Genomic DNA, 23,989 nt, shown 5'->3' on the forward strand with positions numbered 1-23,989 from the left:
TATTTTACATCAGGGGTCAGTTTAGGTTTTTAGTAATATTGGATTATTGTGCCTGTTTCAACAGGGTCACAATCAAATAAGTCAAAACTGTAAATGTCTCCTCTGGAGAAGCTGCACTGACAAGTTATTATCACATTCATAAAATAAAAAATCTTGACATGATCACAGATTAATCTATTTAGAATTATATCTAAGTTTTAAATATTATTTGTTGTCATGGTGATGACCTGATAACTAAACTCACCAGTTCTCTGAATGGTGACCTTGTAGCTGGTTCCTGATTCAAAAACTGGATCTCCTCTTCCTCCTCTACAGCTGTACTCTCCTCCCTCTGAGACTCTGATGGATCCATCTGGTTCTGTGTTTCCATCTGCAGGGTATTGTTGTCCATTTCTGAACCAGTCAAACTTCCAGCCAGTAGATCCGACCACAGAGCAGGTCAGAGTAACACTGCCCTCTGCTGGTATGACTGTTTCCATTGCTGACAGTGTGGCTGTGGGTTTATCAGCTGTTGAGTTTGAAAATGTGAATAATTAGTAAATCGTCGAAATATGAATTATGTCAGGAAGCATTTTGTTATAGTAAAATATCTACATTAAAACTGAATAAAATGTAATGTTTCAAACTAAGAAGAAACATAAACTCTTCATAACCCTGATGGACCAGATTTTCTGTCATGTTTCCTATAAATCAGAAGTTGTATAAACTTTTATCATTGCAGATGAAATTCATAACCTGCCCTATGATTCAAACTGAGGTTCAACCAGATTATTTCAACATCAACAACAGATCAACATGTACACAAACAAATCCACATGTAATTTATCAACACATCTAGTTTGGTTCTACAATTTTTAACACAAATTATATAAACATGTCTGAGTCAAACATGTGCTGTGTAACATGACTAAAATGTTCTTTATATGTACCAATATAAAACAATGACCTGGTCAAGATAGAATTATGAGCAAAACCAGCTGAAAATCACTTGAGCTTCTCTTAAATAACGTTTCACACTGAAAAGCAAATCTCCATCTTTTAATATTCCACAGCTCCAAGGCAGAATATTGTATCTTCTTACATTTGTTAATGTATTAAAAGATATTTAACTGCAAAAGATGGTCTGAATGATGTTAAACTCTTCATCTCTCTCTGAAAAACACAGTTCATCTTTATTGTCTCCTGTATGCATGAAAAATATTCCTTTGTTTTTTCCTCTACATTTCTCACAAAAGTCACTGATTAATTATTTGTTGGTTCTTTCTGTTTACCTAAGGAGAAACTGGAGCTTTTTAGTATGAGACTGCTAGATCAGAAATATTTCCTGTTTTATTCAGTTCCTGCAAAAAAGGAAAGTAAATACAAAAATATCCAGTTTGAGTTGAGGTCAGTCTGACTCACGTTTCACAGTCAGTCTAACAGAATCACTCCACTCTGTTTGATCGTAGTCTCTGAATCCTCTACAGATGTATTCTCCACTGTCAACCTCAGTAGCTGTGATGGTCTTGTATTCACTGGATGTTGGAGGGTTTCCATTGATTGGTATCCATTCATACGTCCACTGAGTTCCTCCATCATCCTTGATCTCACATGTCAAAGTGACATTCTCTCCTTTGTAGATCTGAGACCAGTTGGGTTCCAGGATCAATCTGGGTTTATTGGGATCTATAGAACAAAATATATAGTTAGACCATTACCAGAACGATCCAGAATTTCATTTAACACTGGAAGTTTTAAAATCACTTTCTTAAGTTGCAGAAAGCAACTTAAGTGAGAAATTTGTTCAATATTTTTCTCAAACTGTGTATGAGCCCTTTTAAAATTGTTGCTTGTTTTAGTTAGTAAAATCCTTTAAAATATTAAAGTGAAGTCAGTCTCTCTGGTAGCAAATTAGAAAGAAATTAACAGTTGGTTTCAATACCAAATTATAGCAACATTTATTTTAACATTTTTATAAAATATATATATTTTGAAAAGTTAAGTGCAAATATGTTTTTAATTCAGAAATAATACAATGTGAAACCACAGCAGCTGCTTCTATGTTCCTTTGATGGAGCTATTCAAATGTTGATTATTGGTTATTTACCATTTTTATTTTAGATATTAACTTATGTGGAATAATATTATCTCCTTGACTATACACAAGTGGTCCCAAGTGTCTTAACTGGATTAAGATACAGACTTCCTTGTAGCTGTTCCTCTGTAGCCATATTCTCCACTGTCATCTATAATGATTCTGTATTCATAATTATCTAAATTATTTATCCATTCATACATTCTCTCAGTACTTTCCTGGTTTTAGTTTTTACTTTCAGAAATCAGCTGGGATGCAAGATTACAGTCGGCTTAGAAACTGACATCAGGTTATGGAATTAATAGAAGCAAAGTGAACCTGAACAGAAATAATAATCCAGGCTTTTGGGCAGACATGTCACTTTGTTTGTTATGAAGAATATTTTTTTCTCAAGTTTGTTTATGTAAACATTAAAGATACAATAAAATTAATTATAGGATATCTTTAATGCAACTTAAAAAATAGAAGAAAATGTCTGCTTCAAGTTTTTTAAACTAAAACATATTTTACATCATGAGGTCTGTTAGGGTTTTCAGTAATAATGGATTATTGGGTTTGTTTCAACAGAATCAGAATCAAATAAGTCAAGGCTTTAATCTGTACGTGACTCCGTCTGCACTGACAAAACAGCAAGAGTATTGCTTTTTTAATTTACTCAATAAAAAAAAAATAAAGATTTGACACCATCACAGATTAAACCATATGTATGCCTAAGCTATTTAATATTCTATCTGTTCTTGATGACAAATGTTTCTTCAAACAAATTCAGGACTTAAAGATCATTTGTTGTTGTGGTGATGACCTGATAACTGAACTCACCAGTTTTCCAAATGATGACCTTGTTGCTGGGTCCAAAGTAATGAATTCTTTTTGCTAGATATCCTCCTCTTCCTAGTCCTCTACAGCTGTACTCTCCTCCCTCTGAGACTCTGATGGTTCTATCTGGTTCTGTGTCTCTGGAGGGTCCAGCTGCATGATAATGTCCATTTCTGTCCCAGTTAATATACAAGTCAGTAGATCCATTCACAGAGCAGGTCAGTGTAACACTGCCTCCTGCTGGTATGGTTGTTTCCTTTGCTGTCAGTGTGGCTTTTGCAAATCTTGTTCCTAGGAAGCATTTTGTTATAATGAAAAAAAAAAATCAACATTAAACAAGCAATAATCCACATTTTTGTTTTGTTGGTAGAGTCCTATATATAGGAAAAAATATGATTAAACTATTTAGTCTTCCAAGGTGGAAATTTTTCTTTGACTCTAAAACAGTAAAATAAAACTAATTAATAGAATCATAATATCAACAATTTGTGCATCAAGTGAACACTTAGTATGCTACAAGTAAATGTTATCATTTAATTTGTCTAAGGATAATTATTCCACTGTCAGTGAATGACGTCTAATAGATGTTCTATATTTACCGGAGGAACACAGTAACTCCTTCATGAGCTTAAACTGAGGAAGAAAAGAGGATGGATGCTCTAAACAGTTTAGACAGAGATGTTTTTGGTTTCACCACTATTTACCTACTATTTTTCCTGCTATTCCAAGTATTCTTAAAAGATTGTCTGTTAGTCAGCAGCTCATGTGACCAAACCAGCCGAAAAGATGAAAAGCTAAAACCCTCAACAGTTAAAACTTGAGATGACTTAAAACTTAAGTTACATTTTTAAGTTTTAACATTTTAACTCATTGTTAAAATGCTAACATTACTTAACTAGAGGTAATGTTAGCTAATGTTACCTCTAACTAACTAGAGGTTTTGCGCGAGTTGCACTTGTTAGGTAACCCCAAGATCACTAGGTCTTCTTAAAAGATAGAGTGACGTTTCTTAAAAATGTAGCCAGTGTTTTCAGCAAAATTGAGCTGACTGTCAGGAATGATCCAAGGTATTTAAAATTTGCCATAGTTTCAACAGGTTGGTCATCGAGTGAAACTGGAACCACTTTCAGGTATTGTTTGTCATTTAATTAGCTCTACTTCCTAAAGAAAATTAAAAAGTATGGTGTTTTGTGAGGGACTTTATCTTTTGCGGTTCCAGTAATGCCAGAATTAATAATAATTAATAAAGACTTTGGTATTCTGACTTAGTATTTATATTAGTTGTGCTACCACCCCCAGCAGTAGCAGGCCCGAAAAAGGAAGCAGATTTAGAAGTACACCGAAAGCAACGGAAATTGTTAAAAACTGTGAGCTGCACTGAAGTAAATAAAAGAAAGAAGTTCAAATACATGCTGAGAGAAAAACTCCTTCCTACAGATGAAGCTATATCACAGATTTAGAAAAAATTAAAACGGGAGACCGCGGATAATATAGGAAATAGCGCCCCCTTCACTTCCGGATTGCAATGATCCCATTTCCAAATAAGGTAAGAGGCTGACAGTGGTCCATCCCCGCCCCTTTCTGTTTGCTGCAGCGAGGACCTTCTCGCTCAGAGAGCTGACGCCGACATAGGACTTAACAGTTCTACTATGACGACTTACTACAGTTTAACCGACTCAGGACTACACAGTTCTACTGAATGGCTAGCTGAAACAGGCTGGTACGAAGACCTAGACAAACGACATACAACAAGGATCCGACAAAAGACAGAGGCAAAAGGTGGACTTAAATACACACGGGGTAATCAAGGGAACGAGACACACCTGGGAAGCAATCAACGGGAAAGACGCAGAGATGGAGACACACAGGAAGGAAACTGAACACAGAAAACCCTAAACATAAATACACAGAAACACGGATAATGACAGAATCATTGATGGCTTGATAAATTTGAAGCTATGTAAATGATCTAACAGAACAAAAGTGAGACTTCAGCATTAAGACATCTTCTGAATTTCCTTGTCCCCTTCCTGTGAGGTTGTCCTGTCTACTGTTAGTCTCCTTAATTTCTACAGGTTAGAAAACCACAGGAACACCTCTCATCACTAATGTTTTCATTATTTTGTATAAATGTAAATTATCTTTCAAAACATTCCCAACCCCAGATCAAAACTGACACAAATACAGACTGGATTGTGATCCGATATTTAATCAGAATCATTAAAAACAATTGATGTTATGTTATGTTACTGCCATGACATGTTAATAAATATATTCTTTGAGAAAAAATATCAGTGAAGAACATTCTGTCATTGTTACTGCAAAGTCTGTTTGAAAACTGTTGATTTTTTGCAGTTCAAGTGTTGTAGCATCTTGAAAAAATTCAACTCAAGTGATTTTTGACCTCTAATAAAAATGATAACGCTCAACAGCCAAAAAAAAAGTATTGGAGCAAACAACCAACATACCAAAATACAAAGAAGGTTTGAGGATTTTCAAATGAATGCTGTAAATAACTTTGGGACTCCACCAGTTCCATCATTTTGCCCCTTTATTGGGTGACGATAATATGTGAATGTGGTTGGAGTTAAAGGAAACATCAAACATTTCACTCTTTGACTTATATGTGATTATTTAATTTGTTGTTCATGAATATGCAATTAAACTAAAATGTGGAGTAGTTGTTCATCCAGGTTCTGTCATACGCAGAGTTGCTGTAGACAGGAGAGGTACATTACAGTCACCAGTCCATCAGGGCATCACAAAATACAAAGAAACAATAACCATGCACAAACTTATTGGTATTTTAGAGAGACTAATCAACCTAACACGTATGTTTCTGGACTGTGGTAGAAAGATCGAGTTCCAAGAAAGAACCTGCATATTCACAGCAGAACATGCAAACTTTATTCAGAAAGGCACCATTTCTAACCGCAGCCACTCAGTGCACCAAACACACAGAGCAAGTCAAATTGATAAACAAACTCAGATAGAAAAAATACATTTTTTCACCTGGACGAGGGATTTTTCGGGTCCTGCGCATGTGCTCTACAACATTGACACCAGAAAGCTCTCCTTCCACTTTGATAAAATCTTCTAGCATGAGAAGACATAAAAAGAAAACCATGATAGGTTAAAACTTTTGTACATATGTCACACAGTGGAAATTTGTTTTCATTTTTAAAATGTGACTTTGTAAATAGTTTATCTACTCTTCCTCCCCGCCTTTAAGTTGTAATGATGTAGTTGGTAGATATTCTCTATTCTAAGATTTATGTATCATTGATTCCACTGCACCCTTTAAAGTGAAGGTCATGTCTGGTAGGAACAAATCTCCATGGAGAAATGCACAAGCAGTCAAGACAACTTTACTGTAGGGCCGAACGTCAAACCCAACTTCACATTTATTATGAAATCTACAGACTGCATAGCTATTACTCAACACTAAAACAAGGAAAGGAAACGTTCTTTGCAGATGTCGTAAACAAAAACATTAACAAAGCTTGAGCTTTATTTGCAACAGTTGACAGGCTCAAACCCTTCAGTGATGTTACCACCTGGATTTCAATCTAATGCAGCCTGCAACAAGTTTGCCAGCTTTTTAGAAGATAAAATAAATTAAAATCACTTCACACTAAAACCAGTGTCAATGCTATACTGAAACATAACAAATTCAGATAAAATGGCCCAATTTCAACTACTTAATTATAGAACCCTAGAAGAAATTATTAGTCAATTAAGCTGCGGTTCGTGCTGTCTGGATGTCATATCTATACATTTCTTTAAGAAAGTCCTGCCTGTTGTTGCTAATGATCTGATCCAAATAGTAAACTCATTGCTTTCTTCAGGTGTTTTCCCCCAGGCTTTGAAAACAGCAGTTATCAAACCACTGATAAAAAAGAACAATCTGGACAAATCCCTACTGCAGAATTACAGGCCGACCTCTGACCTCCCATTCATCAGAAAAATTATTGAAAAAGCTGTTTAAACAGTTAACTATCGTCGTAACAATAACCAACCGTTTTGATGTCCTTCAGTCTGGTTTCCAGGCTCACCACGGTACAGAGACTGTCCTAGTCAAAGTGCTCACTAATATCCATATAAACATGGACTGTGGGAGAACCAGTGCTGGTTTTGTTGGACCTCAGTGCAGCTTTTGACACTGCTGATCACAACATATTACTGAATCCACTGGAAAGTTGGGTTGGACTCTTTGGTCCAGAACTCAATTGGTTCAAATCTTACATAAAGAACAGGGATTTATTTGCTTCAATCGGAAACTTCTCATCAGAGAGGTCAAAGGCCACATGTGGGGTATGTCATGAAGGGGTGGTTTGTGATGTTGAGAAGAACGCAGGGACCCAGATGAAGATGATAATGATGATGAATTTAATGAAGGTAGCAGCTCGAGCAGTCAGAGCAAGTAGGCAGCACAGTGAACGGAAAATAAAGCTAACACTAGTAGCAATGGACTGAGCAACAGAGCCAAAGAAAAGTGTTTTAATACCAAAAAGGCAACCTTCAAATAATTATGTTCAGTTATGCACTCAATACTTGGTCAGGAATCCTTTTGCAGCCTTCAATGCTGCGTGGCATGGAGGCCATCAGCCTGTGGCTCTGCTGAGGTGTTATGGAGCCCAGGATGCTTGGATAGCCTTAAGCTCATCCAGAGTTTTGGGTCTTGGTCTCTCAATTTTCTCTTCACAATATCCCACATATTCTCTATGGGGTTCAGGTCAGGAGAGTTGGCAGGCCAATTGAGCACAGTAACACCATGGTCAGTAATACCAGTGATTTTGGCACTGTGAGCAGGTGCCAGGTTGTGCTGAAAAATTTAATCTTCATCTCCATAAAGCTTTTCAGCAGATGGAAGCATGAAGTGCTCCAAAATCTCCTGATAGCTGCTGCATTGACCCTGTCCTTGATAAAACACAGTGGACCAACACCAGCAGCTGACACGGCTCCCCAGACCGTTACCTTTCCTTCTTATTTCCTTCTCCACAGTCTTCCTCCAGACTCTGGCACCTTGACTTCCGAATGACATGCAAAATTTGCTTTCATCCGAAAAAAGTACTTTGGACAACTGAGCACCAGTCCAGTGCTGCTTCTCTGTAGCCCAGGTCAGACGCTTCTGCCGCCGTTTCTGGTTCAACAGTGGCTTGACCTTTGACCTGGGGAATGTGGCACCTGTAGCCCCTTTCCTGCACACGCCTGAGCACGGTGGCTCTGGATGTTTCTACTCCAGACTCAGTCCACTGCTTCCCCCAAGGTCTGGAATCGGCTCTTCTCCACCATCTTCCTCAGGGTCTGGTCACCTCTTCTCGCTGTGCAGCGTTTTCTGCCAGACTTTTTTCTTCCCACTGAGGTGCCTTGATACAGCACTCTGGGAACAGCCTATTCGTTCAGAAATGTCTTTCTGTGTCTCACCCTCTTGCTTGAGGGTCTCAATGATGGCCTTCTGGACAGCAGTCAGGTCAGCAGTCTTAAACATTATTGCGGTTTTGAGTGATGAACCAGGCTGGGAGTTTTTAAAAGCCTCAGGAATCTTTTGCAGGTGTTTAGAGTTACTTTGTTGATTCAGATGATTAGGTTAACTGCTCGTTCATAGAACCTTTTCATGATATGCTAATTTTTTGAGACAGGGATTTTGGGTTTTCACGAGCTGTATGCCAAAATCATCAGTATTAAAACAATATAAGACCTGAAATATTTCAGGTAGTGTGCAATGAATCTAAAATATATGACAGTTTAATTTTTATCATTACATTATAGAAAATAATGAACTTGATCACAATATGATAATTTTTTGAGAGGGACCTATACACAGAAACACGAATCATGACAGGGTACCCCAAGGTTCAATCCTAGGACCCCTTCTTTTCAATATTTATATGCTTCCACTGGCTCAGGTTATAACAGGAAATAAGATCAGCTACCATAACTATGCAGATGATACACAGCTCTTCATCACAATGTCACTGGGTGACTCAAACAGCTGTAGCCGATCCAGAACGCTGCTGCTCGCGTTCTCACTAAAACCAGGAAGATGGAGCACTTAACACCAGTTTTAAAGTCCCTAAACTGGCTCCTTGTACTCAGAGAATAGACTTTAAAATACTGTTGTTAGTTTATAAATCACTGAACAGTTTAACACCACAATATATTAAAGATATGCTGCTGTTGTACCAACCGTCTAGATCTCTCAGGTCTCCTGATTCTGGTTCTACTCTGCATCCCCAGAACCAGAACCAAACATGGAGAAACAGCATTCAGCTTATATGCATCACAAATCTGGAACAAATTTCCAGAAAACTGAAAAACTGCCTAAATAAATAGTTTCTTTAAATGTAGACCAAAATCCCACCTGTTTCGAGTTGCCTTTGAGACATAATAATGAAACATTAATCAATAATATGATGTGTAATGACATCAAAATATAATGTTGTTGACTGTGTGTTCTGTGACTTTGTATTTTATTTTTTATGACGTACGTAAAGCACTTTGAAGTGCCTTGTTATTGAAATGTGCAATACAAATAAAATTTGATTGATTGGCTGATAAAAAAACTAATTTATTTTAAGTAAGCAGTGTTAAATTAACTCGTATAACTAACAAAAAAACAATAAGTTAATGTATCTTGTCTTCTCTGTCCTTTTTCTTTTATTGGTTATATTGGCCAATAAAACAGAAGACTCATTAAGTGGTCAGACAGGAATGATGGTGATGAGAAAGAGGAAAGACATGAGCAGCAAATTTCCTCAGGCCAGGAATCAAACTTGGGTTAAGGACCAAGTTTGATTCCTGGGTTGGTCTTTATCCCTCTGCCACCACAGCATTTCTATATTCTACTTCATAGAATTACTAATTGCATCAAATATTTGAAATACATAATATATGCAAAATTACATAATGGTGGCTCCAAAAAAAATAAAATCCAAGTAAAGTCTTTGTACTTGGATGCAGACAGTATTGAGTCAAAGTACTGTCCAAAACAGGAAAAAGCACAATTATCAAAAACTTACATTTTCTAAATTAATCCAACCCAAGTAGTGAGTTGGTAATACTTTTAAACCACAAATTCCAACTGACTTACTAATAGTGAGTACTAATAGCAATTTGATGAAAACTGATTTAAGTCAGGTTAGTATTTTCAATTTAATATAATTTTGCATTTACAATGTGGAAGCTAAGAGGATTTTTACAACCTTCTGTACTTGTCTGAAAAATCTGCTTTTGTTTTATCTGAAATTATAAATTGACTCTTCAGGACAGTGTTGAGAGTCGGCAAATAAACATAAAAAGTTGTTCCGTAAAACCATAGTTTACCAAAATTTGTTTTTTTTGTGTTCAGTTTCATCTACTGTATATAATAAGAGGTCAATATAAAATATTCTAGAAATCTAAGAGAATATTGTTAGAGAAAGTAATACTACTATTAATATCGGGACAATTTTCTCAACAAACGAGAAGTGTTACTGAAGAACCAATTACTTCAGTGTTTGTTGTGCTGTTCTGCACCATTAGGTTCTATTTCTACGCAAAACAAAGTTAAATGCTTTGGTAAAAACACAAACTGAATAGTTTTCCTATAGATAATGAAAACTGAATTAAAAAGCAAAAAAATAAAAAATAAATACATTTAAAAAAACATCAATGACAAAACACTTTACTTACCTTCACCACGTCCATGAAGCAGAGAACTGAGCACTGCAATAAAGATCAAGGCTTGGTCAGACATTATCCAGCTTATTATTAAGAATAATAATCACAGTATGATTTCATTCATTTTAGAAAAAGAAATAAACTGATTAGTCATAAATGATCACATTATGTCTAAAAATTCATATAGTTTCTCCTTATTGTAAACTGAGACAAGAGCTGCGTGAATTATAAATTCAAGAGAGGAAAAGAACTTGAGTGTTCTGTTTTCAGCGCTGTCAGATCTTAACAGAGATACACGCTCACACGTCATTATGAAGAAACATTTTCTTTAAACCCTGAGCAGAAAGTCAGTGATGTACTTACAGAAAAATCCCAGCATGCCGAGCAGAGCAGGTTTCATCGTGGCATCCAGAACGACTACACAACTCAACTGAACGGCTTCTACTTGGTTTGAATTGTGTTCATATAAAATGAATCTAATGCATATGTTTCATACATCCCCTCCTTACTTTCCTCTCTGTGTTTCCGTCCCTTTTACACCAACTTCACACCACAGCAGCCACTCAGACTGCGGCACTTGATGGTGGTTATAATTTCCTGTCCACTGCAGATATTTTAACCTGGGTTTTGCACAACAATTTGTGTAGGGTCACCAACAAGTCAATAGACAAAAAAAAACTAAATTTGAATCCATATTGCTATATGTTGATTTTTATATACAAATGCAGTTTGCCATTTCTCATTTTGAAACATTCTCCTGTTTAGATGAGTTTCCTACAAAGAGAGAAATGCTAAAACATTATCTTATACCATCTGCTACTGACTAATATTCATCTGCTGAGCATCATCCTGTCTGATGTTACCCGCTTTCAAATTAAACGCTTCAGATCCCCACCACCAGAACAGAACATTATTTTAAATAATATTTGAACAATGAGCAAAAAGCACCAGCAGGTTGAAGTGGTCGATTCAAAGCAACATGGAGGCACCCAGAACAAACCACCATGTGTTATGCACAGGCCGTTCTGTTCTAAGAGTGATTTTTAGGAGTCAGGATAATCATGTATCCTTTTGAATTTGGAACCTGTGAGAGAACCAGAAACAGTCCAGGCTGAGACTTAAACTCAGGTCCGTCTCGCTGCCTGGCAACGATGTTAACATTATTGACAAAATGGAAATCACAGAGCAGAACCATGGAACCTTATCAGCACATTTCTAAACACAGTTTGTGGTTGAGGTATGTTTCCGTGTCTGTGTGAATAGGGAGGGAAGTGACTGTAATTAGTGAGAGAGCAGTAATATCATATAATCAGTTGTAGGTGTTTCCTGGAACATGGTGTGTGTAAAAAGATGGCTAATCTGTTAGATGACTAAGAATCATGTGTTCAGCTCTCATGTAGTTTAAATACATTAAGAGCAAAGGATTATAGAATGAGTTGGGTTTTAGAGTCTCTATAGGTATAGGCCTAGGTCATGACAAAAACACAGAATGCTAATAAATGTCACTGATGTTTCAGGTTGAACATCAGTTTAATCTCACTGCTTCTGTCTCGTTAAAGCAGTGAGCCAGAGTCAGATGCTCACTACTTCGATTGTGTAATGCCTGATTCACTAGTTAATGAGGTGAGACTTCTGGTGTGTTTTAGTGCTCATTTTATCAATTATATTCACAAATTTTAAGAATTCAGAAGCAAATGTAAATGACACAGTGACCCCGGTTCAGTCAAAGAAAGATTATTTATCATCAGTTGCATTTTTAAATTAACCAAATGCATTTTTAAATTTTCCCTCCTACATTAACCTGTTAATTAATGAAATCTCACTATGAGACAAAAGTGTCACATGATAATAAAGCAGAAGCTCACTTGGACAGTTAGAATGAAGTATTTTATTTTAGATTATTAACCAAACTGCAGTTCATATTACTGGCCACAAGGTGGCATCAAAGAGGACTATGTTGAAAAGCTTTGACTAATGAAATCACAAAGTTTCATTTGGCCAACGCTGTTGATATCATCCTTTGTCTTGGTTAGTCTTTACCAGTCAGAAAGATGTCCAACTTGTAACCATAGCAACCTTCTCTGTCCAGTGCATGTCCATTTCACTGACCTAATAGAAAATAAATAGTATATGTAAAAGACAGCTTTCTACTAAAACAAAAAGGAGGCATGTCTAATATTTGGAATCAATTTCTATTCAAAGGACTGTAAAAAAAATGCTAAAAGATATGGGATTATACAAGATAACAGATTGAACCATCACAGCATTCAGTCTACACTGCTGCTTCTGTTGCTGCAGGATTCCTCCTTCCTGTCAGTGGAGAGATAATTTGAGTCAGATATTCATCAGCATAAAAAATTAGTTAAAGCTGCTCAGACTTGAACACATTCAAAGATAAATGAAATATTATAATTCAGTGATTTACTTCAAACCTTCTGTAATAAAACATATCAGGACAATAAATGGATACAAATAACATCAGTAAATTAATCTAAAATGAACATATTTAATAATAAAATATTAAGATTAATGCAGAATCAAACCACCTTTTTATTGGTTCTTTTTATCAGCTTTGGTTACTAGTTTTACTATTGTAAAGTATTGACTAATTTTAGTCTGTACTTTGTGTCTATTCTGTAGATGTTAACCATCTAAACCACATGTTGAGCTGTAGTTACCTGGGTAAGCGTTAGCATAGTTAGCATTAGCATAGTCAGGATCTTCTGCTGGATGATGAATCCTCTCTGCTGAGATTGTCAGATGAATCAATTAGAAATCACAAAAAGAAAATTAATGTTGAGAAAAATATTTTAATCAACTTACTGTTTGTATTCCATATGTTGTTATTAGTACTTAAGTTCTCTATTTGTATATTTAATGTTTGCATTTATCTTCATCTTCAGTATTTTTATCATCTTTCTGTCATCAGTGTCTTTAGCTGCTATAAAACATTTTCTTTACCGTTTCCTGAGGTTCTGCTGAGTTGGATTGTCTCATAGTGGGAATCGTCACCTAAAGACAATAAAACAAGGTTAAAGTTCGAATGAGTGGAAATCAATAAAATTGTCCTCAATTTAAAACAAAATAGATGTTCTAATAGTTTATGTTTTTAGCTCTGTTTGATTAGTTTAATATATTTCCTGACAAGATGTTATTTGTTACCAGTGTGAATTGTATTCATTTCATTATTATGTTATAGCTTTATTTTAATAATCGACTGTTGAAGAATTACAACTATTGATCAATTCTGTTATAATTGTTTTTACCCAAACAGCAGTTCTCATTTCTCACCTCTTGGTGGCAGCAAAGAATGTATTTTCATGACAAAGGCCTTGTGTTTTCATTTCACATATCTAGAAACTATAAAGTTATTCAACATTCTAATTAATCATCCATCCATCCATTTTCTTACACCCTTGTCCCTCAGTGGGGTCAGGAGGGTTGCTGGTGCCTATCTCCAGCTAACGTTCCAGGTGAGAGGCGGGGTCACCCTGGACTGGTCGCCAGTCTGTTGCAGGGCAACACAGAGACACACAACCATGCACATACACACTCACACCTAGGGGCAATTTAGAGAGGCCAATTAACCTGACAGTCATGTTTTTGGACTGTGGGAGGAAACTGGAGAACCCCCACACATGCACAGGGAGAACATGAAAACTCCATGCAGAAAGACCGGGGCCAGGAACTGAACCCAGAACCTTCGTGCTGCAAGGCAACAGCTCTACCAGCTGCGCCACTGTGCAGCCCTAATTAATCATCAAGATGTTTAACGTGAGACGAACCATGAAGCAGAGAGTTGTAAACAGAACCGTCATTCTGGGTCACTCCATGATCTGTGGCTGAGGCTGGATTGATGCTCTCTGGTTGATTCAGTCTGAAAATAATAGAGACATAAATGCATTAATGAAAGTAATTATTTGATGCATGATTAGAAAGAGAGAACAGATTTTTTTACTGACCTGTTACTGCTTGAATCTGCAGGGATAAAAAGACATTTAATGATTTTTATCCCTCTCCTTTTTATTAACGTTAAAAATGTCAGAATAAATTTGAAACATTTGAACAATGAAAGTAACTGAATCTGATCCAGTCGGAGCAGAAACAGGTTTTATGTTACATCATCAATTTGTCATCAGTGTCTTTAAATCAGCCAGTCTGGTTGCTATAAAACATTTACTTTACCGTTTCCTGAGGCTCTGCTGAGTTGGATTGTGTCATAGGGGGAAGAGTCACCTAAAGACAATAAAACAGGTTTAAGGTTAAAGTTCAAATGAGTGAAAAAAAGTAAATGTTCTAATAGTTTGGTTTGATTAGTTTGTTACCTTTTCTGACAATATTTTGAAATGTTATCAAAGTGAATTTCATGATTATGTTATAATTGATGAAGAATGGAAAGTATTGATCAATTATGTTACTTTTTTTTAACGCAAACATCAAAGAAATATGTTTCTCTGTGTGTTTAATTATTTGTTCATGAAACTGGTTTATTAGAAAAACAAAAACTCATCTATAGAGTAACTAAACCTTCCAGTTAATCATAAAGATGTTTAATGTGAGACGAACCATGAAGCAGAGAGCTGTAAACAGAACCGTCATTTTGGGTCACTCCATAATTTGTGGCTGAGGCTGGATTGATGCTCTCTGGTTGATTCAGTCTGAAAATAATAGATTTATATGCATTATAGAAAGAAACTAGTTTAATGTGTGTTCAGAAAGATAAAACAAATGTTTTATACTGACCTGACACAACCTATATCTGCAAGGAAAAAAAAAGACATTTAATAACTTTTTACTCTGCTCTTAATTCATGTTAAAACGTTACAATAAATTTGAAACATTGGAACAAATAAAGTATTTAACTAAATCTGATCTAATGTGAGCAAAAAAAGGTTTTACAATTGGACAGTCTGCGCCACAACAAGACCAGGACAACACTGAGAACGATTCCAACAACTGGTCCAACGATCAACATCACAGGAAATGAAGAGCCGATAGGACTGGATACAGTTACTGGAAATAAGAAACATTAAAAATGAATAAATCTCACTAAGCAACAGATTTCATGACATCATCCTCTGTTTTGTAAAAAGTGTGATTTCAGATTTGAAGATGGATGAAAGTTTTCAGCACATGCATGTCTTCAGTTTTCACCTTGTCCCTAAATTAAACTTAAATGTTTTTATTGAATAAAATAAATCAAACATTTTCCTCCTCGGGCTGCACAGTGGCGCAGTTGGTAGAGCTGTTGCCTTGCAGCAAGAAGGTTCTGGGTTCGATTCCCGGCCCCGGTCTTTCTGCATGGAGTTTGCATGTTTGCATGCGTGGGTTTTCTCCGGGTACTCCGGTTTCCTCTCACAGTCTAAAAACATGACTGTCAGGTTACACGACCTGAGGGGTAAATCACAGTGATTCACCCCTCAGGTCGGGTCCTGAAACTGGTTAATGAACCATGAAATCCAACAGCAGTAAACTCGGCCTAACTTAACTAAGACTACTAGTCTGTGTATAAAAATGGTGTATGCTGTGATTTTGACATTATTACTGCAGCAATGATACTTATATGTATTCCTTCGTTTATCCTGTTACAGTTTCACTGAAAAATTGATGTCAGTAAATTCTGCAAGATGTCATCCATCCATGAGTCTGTGGAGTTTCTGCATTTATTCTGTTTAGCTGTTTGGATAGCTCATATCATTTGGCTGGCGAAGCCTATACACTATGATGTTTACAATATCACACATATTTATGATGTTTAAAGAAAAATAGACTATAAACCACATCTTACCCTGTATTGTAATGTTGATTGCATTGCTAAATTCTCCATATTTTGACTCACACCAGTAAACTCCAACAGTATAATAGTATGGGTCAATGGTGCATGTAGATCCAGTCAATCTCCCCCACGTATAGCAGTCTGACAGGTAGCCTGTTTCCGTAAACCTCCTCACTCTCCACTCTGCAGAGTTTCCCTCACATCTCAGAGACACAAAGTCAAATCTGAAGTGTTGAACTCTGTCAGGATTCACTGAGAGAGAAGCTGCTGGACCAGGATCTGGAAACAAGACAGGATTTCAGCTGAGAACAGAAACATCTTTAAAAATTTCAAATGGTTCCCTGCTGTGTTTCACAAACCAAAAGTGAAGATCAGTGCAATCATTTCAGCAAGTTGATGAAACTTTTATTTCTGCTTGAAAGCTTTCCAAATATTTCAGTTCTTCTCAAATGAAATAAGTTACCAACAATGATTTTTTTTTTACAAAAACAAAATGTAGTTTACATGTAAATGCTTAACAAGGATGTCTCCTTATTTATCAAGTTGCGTACGTTTGTCAGAAACCTAGAGAAGATTACTTTTTACCTCCTGTTTCTGTCGCTTTAGCGCATTACAAGTAAAAATGTGACAAGAAGATTTCAGGTTAATTCATATTTATCTTCTGGTAATGTGATTGATCCACTGGTTGCTAAAAAAATTTTTGACTTTGATGTTGTATCATAAATGAAGGATTTCCAGTATTTGCTTTTAAAATACAATTTAAAGAACAATTTAAAATAAAGGATGAGTTGGCTCAAGCTAAAAACCTCTGAAATTTGTTTTTATTGAGATGAAAGAAATTAAGAAACTGACCTGTAGACCAGATAAACTTTGGTTTGCTGTAATGAGAATAAAACTCTGATTCTCCTCTTCCTGCTTTGCACACAAATCCTGCTGTGTGAGTCGGTCCATTGATGATGTAGGAGTTCTGCTCAGTCCTGTTTGGGTTGTTAGCCAGCAACTCATAGCTGTAGAATGGTAGCCGGTACCAGTTGAATGGATCAGGAACAGCTTTATACCAGAAGAACCTCCATCCTGCATCCTGATGTTGAACCTCACAGCTCAGAGTCACTGAGGCTCCAGGATTCAGCCATGATGGAGACACAGAGAGGACAGGCTGAGGGGGAGACGCTGATGGAGAGAGATTAGAAACTGGGTCAAACTTTTGTCCTGATCATCTCTCATCTTTTCATTTTCATTCTTTTTAAGGGTTATTATTCTAACCCATGTATTTAAATCAAAGTACAAAAATAACAGACTCCCTCTGGTTGAAAAACTTCATTTATATACAGTATTTTACTTGTTTTTTTTATTATTATTTTAAAGGTCTACTCAGGGATCCTGGAGAGGAGGGTCCGTCAGATAGTCGAACCTCGGATTCAGAAAGAGCAGTGTGGCACTGGACCAGCTCTACACCCTCAGCAGGGTCCAGGAAGGTGTGTGGGAGTTCGCCCAACCGGTTTACATGTGTTTTGTGGACTTGGAGAAGGCGTTCGACCGCATCCCTCAGGGAGCCCTGTGTGGGGGGGGGTTCTCCGGGAGTATGAGGTACCGGGCCCTTTGATACGGGCTGTCAGGTCCCTTTGTGACAGGTGTCAGAGTCTGGGTCTGCATTGCCGGCAAGTCGGGCTCATTTCCTGTAAGAGTTGGATTCCAACAAATCTGCCCTTTGTCACCGATTCTGTTCAATACTTTTATGGACAGAATTTCTAGGTGTGGCCAACGTGTTGAGGGGATCAGTTTTGGTGGTCTTAGGATCGCATCCCTGCTTTTTGCTGTAGATGTGGTCCTACTGGCTCCATTAAGTGATGATCTACATCTTTCACTGGAACGGTTCGCAGCCGAGTGTGAAGCAGCCAGGATGAGGCTCAGCGCCTCCAAATCCGAGGCCATGGTCTTGAGCCAGAAAAGGAAGTGTACCTTGTCCGGGTTGGGGTGTGTGTCCTGCCTCAAGTGAAGGAGTTTAAGTATCTCGGGATCTTGTTCGCGTGTGGGGAAAAAATGGAGAGGTAGATCGACAGGTGGATTGGTGCAGCATCTGCAGTGAAGCGGGCAATGTTTCTCGGCTGGCCTGGGAACACCTTGAGATCCCCCGGAAGAGCAAACCAAGAGGCTTAGGAGAGGGAAGTCTGGGCTTGCATATTTAGGCTGCTACCCCCATGACCCAACCTGGGGGTAAACGGAAGAAGATGGATGGATGGATGGATGGATGGATGGATGGATGGATGGATGGATGGATGGATGGATGGATGGATGGATGGATGGATGGATGGATGGATGGATGGATGGATGGATGGATGGATGGATGGATGGATGGATGGATGGATGGATGGATGGATTTTAAACTTAATTTAAATTAACATTGTATTCTTGAAATTTGAGTTTCATTTCACTGAACACTTTCAACTTATAAATTACAAAGGTCTATATAAGTTGTTAAAAATGTTTTTTTTTTAGATCAAGATTTATCTGGACTTTCTGAAGCATTTCAGAAATTTTCTTTGGTCTTTTGCTTCTTTAAAATAAATAAAAATTGCTTACAAAGGTGACCAAACAATCTAAATCAATTCAGAAAAATAAAAATAAATTAAACGTCGGTTTAAAGCTCTTATATACCTAATAGTTGCATGTAATATATGATAAGGCATAACCATAATAAGCTATCAATACACTATTACAAGTATACATGTACATTGTACCAAGTTGAATCCACTTTTGGATGAAAAATGTTTTCTGTTGTTTTTCTATTGTGCTACAGTTAAAGATGCTGTTCTGTTACTTTGCTTCAAAGTTCAGTTGAAGTATGTTTTTAAGTGGCAAACAAAAAGGTTTTAAAATTGTCAGAAGAAATATTTTGTCCAAATGAGACAAAATGAAATATTATAAATGATCACTTCCATGACAGTTATAAATAATAACTTACACACAGTTAGGTTAACAACATCACTCCATGGTGTCAAGAAAATTCCTTCTCTGTTTCCTCTACAGATGTATTCTCCACTGTCAGCATCAGTAGCTGAGTTGATCCTGTATTCACTGGATGTTGGAGAGTTTCTATTGGTTGGTCTCCATTCATACGTCCACTGAGTTCCTCCCTGGATCTCACATCTCAGAGTGACTTTCTCACCTCTGTAGATCTGAGACCAGTTGGGTTGTAGAATCAAACTGGGTTTATTGGGAACTAAAGGACAAAATATTTAATTAGGCCATTACCAGAACAGTCAAGAGAATTTAATTTAACACTTAAACTGAATAAAATCATCTCTTAACTTGCAGAAAATGTTTCTCTAACTTTAGTGAGTGAATTTGATCAAAACTATCCTCAAGCTCTGTGTTTGTATTAGTTAATAAAACCCTTTAAAAGATTACAATGACTTTCTAGAAGCAGATTAGAAAGAAATGAAGGATTGGTTACCTATTTTACTCAAATTGAGATATGATCAGGGTAAATATGAATTTAATTTAAAAATTAAATGATAGAGTAAACAGTTGCTTTATTGTTATTTGAGATTTTTAAATGCTGATTGGTTGTTTGTAGTTTTTAATATTAGTTGATCTAACCTATTATTTCTCCATTCACACATCCTTTCAGTTCCTTCCTGGTTTTCACACTTCAGACTGTCTCTACTTTCAGAGACCAGCTGGTTTTCAGGACCACAGTCGGATTCGAAACTGTTCATATGCGGAAACATCAAGTTAGGAAATTAAAAGACACAAAGTGAAGCTGAACTCATAATTTTATGAAGGACATCAGATATCCACTGTGTCTGCATGTTAATCAATTTGTTATAAAGGTAATATTTTCTCTTCAGCTGAGTAAATAGAGAAATTCACTTTACACATAAACTTCAAAGATGCATTAAAATTAAACTTAAGGTATCTACAAATACAAACTAAAAAAATTGTAAAGAAAAAATGTCTGGTTCAAAGTTTTTAAACTTAATGTATTTCACAGCAGGATGTTATTTGGTCTTTATTTGAGGTCAGTTTATAGGTTTTTAGTAACACTGAATAATTGTGGCTGTTTTAACAGAACTGGTTTTAAATAAGCCAAAGAAACTGAAAAAAATCTTTCTGTCTTTTGGAGAAGCTTAATTATGAAATTTTGACATGAAATCTCTAGTTATATCAAAATTTTTTAACCTACGGTTGATGACAAATGTTTTATGAAAAAAAAAATCACATCCAGGATTTAAAGATGTGATGATATGATGATGACTTGATAGCTAAACTCACCAGTTCTCCAGACGGTGACCTTGTTGCTGGTTTCTGAGTAAAAAACTGGATCTCCTCTTCCTCCTCTTCCTCCTCTACAGCTGTACTTTCCTCCCTTTGAGACTCTGATGGTTCCATCTGGTTCTGTGTTTCCAGAGGATCCATCTGCAGGATATTGTTTTCCATTTCTGAACCAGTCAAACTTCCAGCCAGTAGATCCTTCAACAGAGCAGGTCAGAGTAACACTGCCCCCTACTGGTATGATTGTTTCCATTGCTGTCAGTGTGGCTGTGGGCTTATCAGCTGTTGAGTTTAGAAATGAGAACAATAAATAAATCATCAGAATATGATTTTTTTTTCAGGAAGGATTTTATTTCAGTAAAAAACAAACATTAAAAAAATGTAATAATTTTTCAAACTAAAGAAAAACATGAACTCTGCATGAGACTGATGGGACCATATTTTCTATCATGTTTCAATGAGAGCTGAGGAAACTTGAATTATTTTAGGTAAAAACCAAACCTGCCCTATAATTCAAACTCAAGTCCAGTTGGATTATTTCAGCAGCAGATCAAACTAGCAGTGTCACAAACAGACTATCCAGTAATTTATGAACACACACCTTGGTTCTAGGTTGTTTAACAAATCATAAAAACATGTCTGGATCAAACATGTGCTGTATAGCATGACTAAAATATTCTGTATCAATATAAAACAACGACCCAATCAAGTAAGTATCATGAGCAAAAACATCTGCAAATCAGCAGGAACTGCACTTAAATGATGTTTCACACTGAAACAGTTCCAAGACAAAACATGAACATCTTGTCACATTTGTAAATATCTACATTAAATATTTTACTCCAAAAGACAGTTTGTGTCTATACAGCAAAACTAAGCCCTTAATCTCGCTCTGTAACAACATAGTTCCTCCTGTTTGGGTTTCTGCATCCATGAAAACATATGTTTTTTTTTCCATTTGCATTTCTCACAAAAGTTACACTTCAACCAGCTGTCAGTTTGTTCTCCCACAGAGAAACTGGAGCTTTTAATGACTTTCAAAGAGACTCCTGGATCAGAAACATTTTCTGTTTTTCTCTTTAGTTCATGGAGATCAGGAAACTAAGTACAGAACATTTTCAGTTTGAGTTGAGGTCAGACAGACTCACATAACACTGTCAGTCTGACAGAATTACTACACTTCTTAAATGAAGATATCTTCAAAGAGAATTAATGAAATCTGGCTATGAGACAAAAGTGTCTCATGATAAAGCAGAAGCTGCATGTCGAACCCTGCAGAGTGGACAGTTAGAATGAAGTCGTTCATATTAGATTGTAGATACAAAATGCAGTTCATACAACTGAAAATCACTACACTATACCGGCTTGTTCTTACAGTGTAAACTCACGCACACATACACACACGCACGCACACACACACACACCCACACACACACACACACGCACACACACACACATTTGTTTGGCTATCTGTGGTGACTTACCCTAACCAAAACTCAACTCACACACACACACACCCCCACACACACACACGCACACGCACGCACGCACGCACACACGCACACACACACACACACACACACACACACACACACAACCCACGCACATACACACGCACACGCACGCACACACACACACACACACACACACACACAACCCACGCACATACATGCATGTGAGAACATGTAAACGCCACACAAAGATTCAAACCCATAACTTTCTTGCTACAACAGAGCAAACAAAAGCACTCAGTGTTACACTGCCCCCTACTGGGATGGTTGTTAGATCTATTGCCAATGTGGCTGTTTCCATCACCTGCTGGTGATGGAAACAAATGGATTGATTTCACAATAATAAAAAAGGAATTCATAATTCATTTTTAAAAAAAACAATCTTTATAATCTTAATATGGCATGATTAATGTTAGGAGCTAATAAAATAATTGATTTTAAATTTGAATTTTGAGACTAATTTCACTTTAAGTCAAAATATTTCATAAGCAGTAATCCCGCCTTTGAGATAAGTGGAACAACTTTATTTAAAAGGGCTTACCTGAAACAGTAACATTGACAGTATTACTGCATTTTGTTTTATTTGAGCGCTTTCTGTAACCACAGCACTGATATTCACCACTGTGGTGCAGAGGTTCAAGTGTGATGCTTTTATTTTGGTGGTAGGGTTGAACTGGATCATTATTCCTGTTCAGCTTGTATTCCCATACAGAGTTTTCACTTTCATTCCTGTCACAGATGAAAGTAACAAACTCTCCAGAATAAAACGTCGACCAGTTGGGCTCAACAGTCAGCACAGCATCTACAACAGAAACCATATTTAGCCGATTTCTTTTCTAGTTTACTAGATCTGATAAAACACACAAAAAAGAAAACAGCTAAAAACAAAGTAAGATGTGAAATACAGGAATAAAGCTGAAGCTGTTGTTGAGAGAATAAATCTTTGAAATAAATATTAAAAGTTGACGTTACCCAGAGCTTGTCCACAGCAGAAGAGTGAGGTCAGCACTAAAATAAAGGTTGAAACCTGGTTAGCATGACAAACATTGAATAACATGAAATTAACAACAAAGTTTTGAACCACACTCACACTTAGCACCAACTTTGTTGTTCTCTTTAACAAATTCATTATTTTGTTAAAACACATATTATTCATTTATATAAATATTTTTTTTGTCTGAGTTTAAGTTGCACTTCAGAAACTTGACACTCTGACAACTAAATATTCTCAGTTTTACATCATATTCAACCAAATTCACTCAACTTGTAATTTACAATAGAAGGTTGAATTGTGGGTTATAGGTCACACCTCTTGGTTCACATTACAGTTTTCATTATATTTTATATTCTAATATGTTTTACTTTCTTATCTGCAGTGTTAGATTTACTAATCTCTTTCATCGGTGAATGTTCCTAATTTATTCGATTATTTATAATAATCAGGTGGTCAAATACTTACAGCATAAAGAAAACAATGACAGCAGGAAAAAAGCGTGAGAGACATTTATAAAGCTCCTTTTTGTTCTAACATATTATTTTCTTTAATTTGCACCATCTGAACACAGAAAGTGATTTACTTACACAATAAGCCCAGCAAAGGATCCAAGGTTTTCTCCATCTTGGCTTCCAGGCAGTTTTTCTGCTTCAGTCAAAAGTTTCTTCAGTGAAGTGACACGATGCAAATACAGCATCTGTAGATAAAGAGAAGAGCAGGAAACAGAGTCAATGATTCACCTCAGACTAGATCATAATATCTTAATTTACTAACACTGACATCACTGGGGAGTTTGTTCCTGCTACAAACGGCTGAGACTTTTCCTGTCCACTGATGAGAAATCAGGTTAAAATAAGTCAAGTCTACAACAAGCTCAGTGT

General features: G+C 36.6%; 1 protein-coding gene and 1 long non-coding RNA gene across 2 annotated transcripts in view; both read right to left on the minus strand.

Moving 5' to 3' along the window:
- The window catches only part of LOC145548887 (Fc receptor-like protein 5), a 29,524-nt gene extending 5,535 nt beyond the window's left edge, over window positions 1–23,989 (minus strand). The window contains exons 1-8 of the mRNA XM_081599961.1: window positions 23,696–23,989; window positions 23,087–23,122; window positions 22,656–22,916; window positions 20,604–20,885; window positions 19,291–19,548; window positions 17,181–17,498; window positions 1,402–1,665; window positions 245–508 (exon numbers count right to left, since the gene is read on the minus strand). Of these exons, the coding sequence (XP_081456087.1) occupies window positions 245–508; window positions 1,402–1,665; window positions 17,181–17,498; window positions 19,291–19,548; window positions 20,604–20,885; window positions 22,656–22,916; window positions 23,087–23,122; window positions 23,696–23,732 (1,720 nt within the window). The 5' untranslated portion in view covers window positions 23,733–23,989. The remainder of the gene's footprint in view (window positions 1–244; window positions 509–1,401; window positions 1,666–17,180; window positions 17,499–19,290; window positions 19,549–20,603; window positions 20,886–22,655; window positions 22,917–23,086; window positions 23,123–23,695) is intronic.
- On the minus strand, window positions 12,406–14,789 carry LOC145548721 (uncharacterized). The gene is made up of 5 exons (XR_014084727.1): window positions 14,738–14,789; window positions 14,515–14,530; window positions 14,338–14,429; window positions 13,514–13,564; window positions 12,406–12,862 (listed from the first exon to the last, which is right to left on the minus strand). It is a non-coding gene; the product is annotated as an uncharacterized LOC145548721 (long non-coding RNA).

This window comes from Poecilia reticulata, chromosome 18 (assembly GCF_904066995.2).
Source record: "Poecilia reticulata chromosome 18, P_reticulata-male-v2, whole genome shotgun sequence".
NCBI lineage: Eukaryota > Metazoa > Chordata > Actinopteri > Cyprinodontiformes > Poeciliidae > Poecilia > Poecilia reticulata.